At 46.8% G+C, this 9,781-nt stretch overlaps 1 protein-coding gene and 1 non-coding gene across 2 annotated transcripts in view; one reads left to right on the top strand and one right to left on the bottom strand.

Moving 5' to 3' along the window:
* Positions 1-9,781, top strand: part of SLC1A1 (solute carrier family 1 member 1) — a 71,539-nt gene that overhangs the window by 49,056 nt on the left and 12,702 nt on the right. Inside the window, exons 3-6 of the mRNA XM_081804058.1 lie at positions 2,277-2,369; positions 4,015-4,129; positions 5,373-5,415; positions 6,741-6,912. Coding sequence (XP_081660184.1) covers positions 2,277-2,369; positions 4,015-4,129; positions 5,373-5,415; positions 6,741-6,912 — 423 coding nt within the window. The remainder of the gene's footprint in view (positions 1-2,276; positions 2,370-4,014; positions 4,130-5,372; positions 5,416-6,740; positions 6,913-9,781) is intronic.
* Positions 7,101-7,173, bottom strand: TRNAR-CCU (transfer RNA arginine (anticodon CCU)). Its single transcript has one exon. It is a non-coding gene; the product is annotated as a tRNA-Arg (tRNA).

The raw sequence follows: 9,781 nt of genomic DNA, 5'->3' as shown, positions 1-9,781 counted from the left end.
TTTTTTTTTTTTAAAGATTTTATTTATTTATTTGCGAGAGAGAGAATGAGAGACAGAGAGCACAAGAGGGAGGAGGGTCAGAGGGAGAAGCAGACTCCCCGCTGAGCAGGGAGCCCGATGCGGGACTCGATCCAGGGACTCCAGGATCATGACCTGAGCCGAAGGCAGTCGCTTAACCGACTGAGCCACCCAGGCGCCCGTTTGCTCTTTTTTTTTTAAGATTTTATTTATCTGAGAGAGAGGGGGAGAGAGTGAGCGGGAGGGCACAGGCGGGGGGGCGGGGGGCAGAGGGAGAAACAGGCGCCCCGCTGAGCAAGGAGCCCGATGTGGGGCTCGATCCCAGGTCCCTGAGATCATGACCTGAGCCGAAGGCAGATGCTTAACCGACTGAGTCACCCAGGCACCCGTTTGCTCTTTGTTTAAGAGACCAAAGTGAAATAGGAGATCATTCATTTCTGAGAGATGATTTGTCTTGTCATTATGATGACAGCTTCCCTTACAGATTTGTCCCATTCATTGAATATGTACAATTATGTGTGAGAAGCGTAGTCCCCCATTCACTTTAAAAAAAAATAGATGGGCCTTTTATAGTGTCAGGAGTGAATATACAAACTACCTGTGCGTGCTGCTAGCCTACAGGTTTATGGCCTTTCCTTGGGGCTGCCCTGCACTTCAGGCTTTGCTCACGGTTATGGGACAACTCGCGTAGGCCAGAGATTCAAGCAGTGATTTTCTGTGATGATCGTTTGGCTCAACATGAGGCTCTCATTTTGGAAATCGGGCAGGATAGGGTCTGAAACCTTCACATAACAGCTTGCTGAAAGGTGGTTTGCTTGCTTCTCCACGTGCCGTCTTCCAACATAGACGCTATCCAGATAGCTGCATCACTTGGCTCACTTTAGAGAAGCATCTTTACTGGAGGGCAAGGGTTTCTAGCAAGAAGGGATGTGTGTCTCCCACCTCTACAACTCTTCTCGACACTCTAGACAACCCTTCCAGTTCCAGGCGACGTTCAGTCATTTTAGAGGCCACCAAAGACCATTTGAGCCTACAGCGAACAGTGTGGCCATAAATCTCTTAAACTGGAAATTTACAAATTGGAAATCTCTATTTATATCCTACCTCTTGAAGATGGGTATTTTAAGTTGTCTCACCGAGCCAGCCATGATAAGGTTGTTAACGTAGAAGCGATTTGAAAATCATGAAAAGAAGAAAATGTGCTAGCCAGGATAAATAATGAAATTGCTGTGATTTATTATGAAAGTTGGCTCTGAGACTCTCCAAAACTCCGGCAATAAGCGGATGATTAAATACATTATGGTACGGTCGCATGACAAGATTATGTAGCTATTAAAATTACCCTCGGGGAATTTGTAACAAGAAAATTCTTATAATACAGTATGAATAAGAGAGGATTAAAAACTGTAGAATTAGCTATGTTTACCAAAAAAATCAAGAAAAAATATTGACAGGAAATTCACTACGGCTGATGAGATGGAGTGACTTTTATTTTCCTCCTTTCAGATTATTATCACGAACACATATTACTTTCATAATCACACACGAAAGTTTTCTTTTTGGTTGACTCTGAGCTTCCTGACAGAAAAAGGCAGAAGGGGAAACAGTCGTGAGTTTTACAACGTTCATTATGTGAGGGAAGAACCATCTCTGTCCTTCCAAGATCAACTTTTTCTGGATCCTGAATTCCAGAAGGGGTTTATCCTAAAGGCTGTGGGTGATGTGACGTACAAATCTTGACGAAGTTCTTGAAGCAGCTGCTGACCAGGCAGCTGACCAGGCAGCGGGGTGAGCGGGGGAGGCGAGCCTGCCCCTCGCCCGTCTTCCATCTCCATTCCCTGTCCGCAGTTTTGAAGAGCTTCTTTTGCCCATTGCATCTTAGCCAGACAAAATGTGTGAGATAGGCCTAGCAGGTGCGGAGGACAGCTCTCGGCACTTTCTTTCACACCTTGAGAATTGAATGACCTCCAGTCCTAGAAATGGCTTCTTTTAAAAACTAATGGGGGTGCCTGGGTGGCTCAGTCGTTAAGCGTCTGCCTTCGGCTCAGGTCATGATCCCAGGGTCCTGGGATCGAGCCCCGCGTCGGGCTCCCCGCTCGGCGGGAAGCCTGCTTTTCCCTCTCCCACTCCCCCTACTTGTGTTCCCTCTCTCACTGTGTCTCTCTCTGTCAAATAAATAAATAAAAATCTTTAAAAAAAAAAAAAAACAACTAACGTAACTTGACTTCTCCCCTCCCCCCACCCCACCCCCACTGCAGGTGTAGCTGCGCTGGATTCCAGTGTATCCGGGAAAATTGGTCTGCGTGCCGTCATATATTATTTCTGTACTACTGCCATCGCTGTAATTCTAGGTAAATTCTATTTCTGATTCCTTATTCCTCTGTATAGTGGTGACTTTTCCTTTAAAAGTAGCTGGGCTTTTTTTAAGGCACTTTTTTTTTTTAATTCAAAAAGTAGTTTTGTCAAACCACCGTGAAGCCTTTGGGCTTAAAGTCTACCCAGCACCTTTTCCAAGAAGAAAATACAATACTGACTGAAGTTCAGTCAGTCATGTATTCATGTCCCTAGTAAGAAACAGAAAGAGGGTGAGAGTTCTGTGCTTTACCAGGTTCACTGGGTAGAAGGAGGTGAAGCCAAGAGCTTATATAATCTGTAAACTGAGTAATTAGTCTATAATAGTGGAGTTGAGTGTAATTGTGAAATATTTCCAAAATGATGGCATTTGGGTGCATTTCAGATTTCACATGGTACTGAGAGCTCGCAGTGTCTTGCCAAGTATAAATTCCGCTTGAAAAATGGAGAAGGTTCTAATACGGGACTATCGCTGATCTTGTACCTTTGGCATTCTTTTGTGAAGAAAATGCAGTCCGTCCTCTGTGACCTAATGTTTCAAGAAGGGTGCCCCGAGTGGGAAGAGAGGCTGCGATGTAGTCAGATGTTGCAGCCAGCGTGACCCCGCTGCTGTTTTAATGGATTGTTAGGATGTGGTGAGGTTGGAGTGGTGTAAGGCAGGGCACCTAGGAGGGCCTGAACCCTGCCTTAAACCAAAGCCACCTCTCCTCATGAGGTTCCTGAGGGAGGGAGACATGAAGGGAAAAGCCGGTGTATGTCTCTCTCCAGCAACCCTGAGAGGGAAGAGGGAACCACACCCACCATGGTCCTTGCATCGCCCACTGACTCTTCTCACTTGGCAAAACTGACCTGCTCAGCATCCTGACGTCCTGCCCCTGTGGATTGGCATCCCCCCCACCCCCAATCAGGCAGTCTCTGATGCCTTGATCTGTTCTCCAGCCTCCCACCTCTGCTTGGACACCTCAAAGGACAGGAACCCATTACCTCCAGGGGCCAAAATGGCGCTCTCAGATCTGATACTCCCTGTTTAGACAGTTCCTTTCGGCAAGAACTATCTCTCCCTGTAATGCCTATTTGTCCTCATTCCATCCCCTCAGAGTCACAGGGAATACTACTTTTCCTAACCCTGACCCTTTTTTGGATTAGACAACAGCTTTCCAGATTTTTTAAGGCTTGGGGTATGGAAGGAAGAGAAGGCCTGTTCTGTAGGAGCCTCAGGAAAATAACCAGCATCTGTGGGTAAAAGTTACATAAAGACATTGAATGGGTGCCCTGAGCTGGAAAAGGAATCACCCTCACCCCAACCCCTGCCTAGGCTGACCTCATAAGCTAAAGCAAAGAAAATAGATAATTCTCATCAGCAGGTGTTTCCAGAAGCAATTCCGGAATGCAACCTCTTCATTTAAAAAAAAAAAGGAAAAGTTCCTTCTGCTTCATTTAAATGGAAAAGTCATTAAGGCCACCGCTGAGGTCCCAGCTGAGGCTCAACATCTTGGCTGGACCTGAGAGTCCTCATTCCAGTATTGGCTGGTGCCACCGTGCCTACTGGTTCTAAGAAGGATGCCGGCGGGGGGTGCGTGGGCGGGGGGGGCTCGGGTGTTTCGGAAGGTTCTTAATGCTCTGTGGTACTCTCCTTGGCCATAGGCATCGTGCTGGTGGTGAGCATCAAGCCTGGTGTGTCCCAGAAAGTGGATGAGATTGACAGAACAGGCAGCAACCCAGAAGTCAGTACGGTGGACGCCATGTTAGATCTGATCAGGTGAGTGTCTTGCCAGCCAGGCAGCATCGTGGGCTCGTGATGCTGCGATCACACGGGACCCGTGCTTGCTCCAAGGCTCTGCTCTCGCTGGTTTGAAATTTCTGATAGTTTTTGAATCATTGCGCGTGTTCAGTGAGCCCTGTGCCCCGAAATTACATAGCCAGGCCTGCTTGCCAGAGTGTGGTTCCAAGAGGGGATGGGAGGAACAGGCTCTTCTGTCCGGATTCCTGTCCGGATTCAGGATGGACAGAGATGCAGAAAGTATATACTTGTTGCATTAAGATGCTGGACTGGGTGGGGGGTCAGTTCTGAAGCACACTTAAAGAAAGACACTTTTTAATTGTACAGGAGAAACCCTTTTATCAGAAGCCATCAAGGCTGGAAATTGGTCAGTTAATTTTAAGGGAGCCGTTAAAGCAGAGAATGGTAAAAAAAAAATGACACAGATATGCATGACATATTTTGTTGACACTTTAAATGGCATTTATTTGCCGATTTCTGACGTAGGGCCAAGGTCTTCCCTTCGAGTGTGTCAGTTGATTATAATTTGGTATCATTTCTCTTGCACCCACTGCCCTTACAAAGGCATCATGTACAGTTTCCAGGTTCAGTTTCCATGAAGGAGAGCAACAAAACCCTCAGAAACTGCAAAGAAAGCTGAGTGCCAGTTTTTCTTTCCATTTCAGTGGCCCTCCCAAACCTAATTGAACCACAGAAATTTTAGTCACTTGCTTTGGTTGAGTTTACAGGCGTTGAGTTTAGCGTTTACAAAAACCACACCTTCCATTTCATAGTCCTGTTCCATCGATTCACATCATTTGTAATTCAGTAATTATGCTGATATTCGCAATTGGCATAAAGACCTTGGGAACAATTGCAATGACTCTCGGTGAGCATACATTCTCATCGATGAACACAGAAGGGGAGAGAAGATTAAAGACGTCCCTTGACTGTGAGCGTCCCCCTGCCCACGCTGTGTGGCACCAAGGACAACGAGCCTATCGGTTACTCAGTGAATCAGCTAAGTGATGGTTGTTTAAGAGCACTTTCTAGACTTGGTTGAAGCTCAGCATGGGGGGAAAATATCTTAATCCAAGGAAATATTTGCAAAGGAGAAGCCACAAGAGAAACCAGAGGACTGATTCTGTGTGCTACTCATGTTCACCAACGTATTGGGTATGACAGAAACCAAAAACAAAACACTTTTGCCTTAATGTGACACTGCTTTTCATGTCTCCAACAGGAATATGTTCCCTGAGAATCTTGTCCAAGCCTGTTTTCAGCAGGTAATCATAATGACTTTTGCCTCCAGGTTCCTCCCCTCTTCGCTTTACCCATTCAGATTTTTATGTCCTGCTATGACTGAGGAACTGGAATGAGCCCATCCCAAATGGCAGGAAATGTACCTATGAATACGCACACGGAGCCATCGTAGGTGACTTCTCTGCTTCATACCTCTGGTCTTTCGGGCCCCGGAAAGTCCCTGTTGGAACTGACCCAGGCTCCCTTTCCCGGTTTTTGGAGAACCCCGTGGTATTTGCAAAGAATCTTAGATTGTGTACAGATGCAGTACCCTGCAAAAACAACCCCATCTCCTCTCTCCTTTCTCCCTCATGTTGGGAGAGCAGTATCTAACCCACATGGGGGCTTCGTGTTCCTGGCGTTTGGTCTTTTCCTTAATCCTCGCGTGCCCATTGCCAGCATGCCCCCCGCCCCCCTGGCCATGTAACAAAGCCCTGATTTTTTTCTCTAGGAGAGCTTCACGGTCTCTTCACGCCGTTTCCTTGCTGCTCTTCTCTCTATTTATGTGTGCACTTGAAGACAGCGGAGTCTATCCCAAACTGCTGAATTCATTTACATAAATTACACGAACAGAGCCCTCTGTGTATACCAACAGAAATGGCCATGAGCTTGCTCCCTGCCGACCTCCAGGAGGCACAGAACTACCTGTATTTCAAGGTTCAGCCTCAGTGGTCATTTGTAAGGTTCTCCAGGTTGGCAGAGCCTCGGAGAAGTGACGTTGATGCCTGGTGTAATAGTGTACGAGCCCTTTCTTCAACCTCTCTGCTGAAGCTCAGAGGAACCCAGCAGAGCTGAAGGAAGGAAATTCAACAGAAATCTCACTCATGGACTGGCCCTAAAGGGGCTGTTGATTTTGGAACAACCATATAATTCTTGACATGTACTAAAGTCGTGGTGACTGCATTTATCAAAGCAATGAGGTGTTTTGCCCAGATTAAAAATAATAAATGAATAAACAAATAGAAACAAAATGATTGGCAGGATCCCTGTAGCATCTGTTAAAGCTCTTCCAGATAAAACCTATACTTTCTTTCCCGTTATCGCTCTGCTAATTTGTCCCTTATTATGAAAGAGAACATTCTGACATCATTGAACGGTGGCTGTGGGAATCAGGGTTTGGATTTCACGGTCTCGCTTTTTGCTTCCAAAGCCTCGCGGGAGCCAAGAGAGGCGACAGAGGCAGAAGCCTTCCGTGGTACTCATTTAGCCAAAGTAACATATTCCTGTGGTTTAGGCTCAGATGCTTGAAAAACTCTTACTTTGTTTGTTTGTTTGGTCTTCTTTTTCCCTTTTTCCCTCCAACATGCAGTACAAAACCAAGCGTGAAGAAGTGAATACTCCCAGTGAGCCAGGGACGAACATGACAGATGCACCTGTCACAGCCATCATGACAACTGCCGTTTCCAAGGTACGTTGTCGCCCATGCCCCTTCCCCAGTAGGCAGGGGCTGAGTTGTGAGGAGCAAGCAGGAGACGGAAAGAGTCAGTCCTCACTACTTGTGAATTCGTCTACCCACTAAAATGTATTTGTAACCCCCAAAATCAACACGATGCTCCCACGTCATTTGCAGGCAGACAAGGAGTGGTGAGAAGTTTAAGTCACCCAACACACTCATTCCCAGCTGAGGATGTACAAGCCGAGCTCTGCCTTTTTTTTTAAGTAGGCTCCATGCCCAACGGGGGGCTTGAACTCATGACCCTGAGATCAGGAGTCGCATGCTCTACCAACTGAGCCAGCCAGGCGCCCCAGGCTCTGCCTTCTTGTTTCAGCTCTCTTGTAAACAATTGTTCTTTTTTCACATTTTTGTGCTTTTTCATGATGATTTCACTGTTTAAAACGTCCCCCAAGCATAGTGCTGTAGCGCTGTGTGTGGTTCTCAGGGCAAGAAGGCTATGATGTGCCAGATAGAAAATACATGTGCCTTAGATCAGCCTCACTCAGGCCTGACAGTGTTGGCTGAGTTCAGTGTTCATAACTGCACAATATATATTAAACATTTATGTGTTCTTTAACAGAAACACACATAAAGGAAGGTTATAGACCAATTATTGGATGAAAATGTTGTGAACATTGGTCCCCAGGCACCTGACCTTGTTGTATGTCCCCTGGGAACGAGGATTCAGCATTTGCTAACTCAGTGTTGGTGGGTGACCGCTTTGTAGAATGAGACCACCAAACATTACGAGAAGCAAGTGAACTGCACAGAGAAAAGAATGCGGCTTTTTGTCTCTGCTACCCCGTCACTCCTTTGAGTTGAGTTGGGCACCTCCAGGAACTGTGTTAGATTTGCAAGACCATGTAACTGCGGAACACGGGGCCACATCCCTTATCTGAAACTCTCTGCCCAGATGTGATTCAGAGTCCAGAGTTTCCTTTTTTTTTTTTTTTTTAAGATTTTATTTATTTATTTGACAGAGAGAGACACAGCGAGAGAGGGAACACAAGCAGGGGGAGTGGGAGAGGGAGAAGCAGGCTTCCTGCTGGGCAGAGAGCCCGATGCAGGACTCGATCCCAGGACCCTGGGATCATAACCCGAGCCAAATGCAGACACTTAACGACTGAGCCCCCCCAGGCGCCCCCAGAGTCCGGAGTTTCTCACTCTTGATGGGCCATGCGGTGTAGGCACTGTAGGTCATGCAACGTGCTGAAACAGGAAATAGGATCAAGGACATCAGTAGTTCTGCAGCAGACTCTCGAATATCCTGCCAGATAAGAGAAATAAACCATAAGTAGCCTCAGCTCAGCTCAGGGTAGGTTCTGCCACCAAGAGTTGGCTGTCCTCCTGTCAATAAAATCCCTGGGTTTTGAGAGCTGTTGGAGTTTCAGCATCAGAGCCGAGACCGTATGGGCCTGAGCTAGTACCTCTGTAGTCCTATGGTAGATTTCTGCTAAAGTTCTCTGGCACCACACAGAAAGAGAAGATTTAAGGAACAAATGTTTGGGAGACTTAGGAATTCAAACTAGAGAGCCTGCGGTTGGCTCCTACTTCATACTGCAGAAGCCTTAAGTCCTCCTGCTGGCTCAGGGTCCCTCCACGTCTGGGCGCCTCCCTGGTTTCCCAGCTCCCCTCCCAGTGGCCCTCTCTATCCCATCCAGACCCACCTCCTCCATTTCTCCTTATTCCCACCTTTGCATGTGATTCCACAAAGATTTTTGCTAGCGCCTCGCCATGAGCTAGGCCCTGCTGGGCATTGGGATGCCAACAGAGCAGGTAGGGGTGGCCTCTGCCCTCATGTGACGGGCATGACAATAGGGAAGGACAGGGTACTCGGGGGCATTCAACAACAGAGGCTTAAATTAGTTTGGGGGCCATAAAGGAGGAGTAGGAGCTCTTCAGGCAGGGTAGGGCAGCCCAGTGCATGATGACTTTTGCCTCTGCTATGCCATTTTTCTGGAATCTGGTTCCATCTCCTGGCCGTCTGCCACTCAGGCTGAGCTCTCCCCAACCCCACGGCCTCCATTCGGTCTCCGCCTGATGCCAGCAACCTGTGGCTTGGCCGTGCAGTTAGTTACGCATCGTCTTGCTGTCACTGGCTTGTTTTTCTTACGCTTAATCTTATCTAGCTGTATTTTAAGACTTACCCTGTAGTCAATGTTGTTAGCACACTCGCGATGCTCGATAAGTAAGTGTTTGAGCATATCACATTATAAGTAAAAAAATGACGGGCACGCCAGGAGCTTCAACCATTTATAATACTTTGTAAAGCTGGCTTGTACGACTCCGGTTTCATTATCTCCTATGATACCTACCAAAGCCCTTGATCAGCTTACACCCAACTGGCATTTATCTGTCCCTATGAAATCTCTCAGTAAATCTCGTGCTGCCCCACTCAGATGAAGTTTTTTTCAGCATCACTCATGCTGTTCTTACCCAGGATAAGGTGAAGAAATGGTTCACGGTAGCAGCTATTTGGTTAATATTTACATCTCTAAAGTCTTTTTGGTCATCCAAGGTTAGGCAGTAAGGAATGTTTCTGTGCTTCACTATCAGGATAAAACAGATAGATAACATAAAAATGTTCACTGTGGTAAATATTTTGCGTTTCCTGCATTATCTAATGCCTGTCTTTTTCACGCAGACTCCAAACGTAGCTAGTAGTTAAAATCACCCCAAAAAGTGCCTTGATTCTAAAGTTCTTATTAAAAATGTAAGACATCCCTTGGGCGCCTGGGTGGCTCAGTTGGTTAAGCAACTGCCTTCGGCTCAGGTCATGATCCCAGGGTCCTGGGATCGAGTCCCACATCGGGCTCCCGGCTCAGCAGGAAGCCTGCTTCTCCCTCTCCCACTCCCCCTGCTTGTGTTCCTGCTCTCGCTGTCTCTGTCTCTGTCAAATAAATAAATAAAATCTT

Source organism: Leptonychotes weddellii, chromosome 14 (assembly GCF_054177405.1).
Source record: "Leptonychotes weddellii isolate Sample4059 chromosome 14, ASM5417740v2, whole genome shotgun sequence".
Classification (NCBI taxonomy): Eukaryota; Metazoa; Chordata; class Mammalia; order Carnivora; family Phocidae; genus Leptonychotes; species Leptonychotes weddellii.
This window is presented reverse-complemented; position numbering and strand designations above follow the sequence as displayed.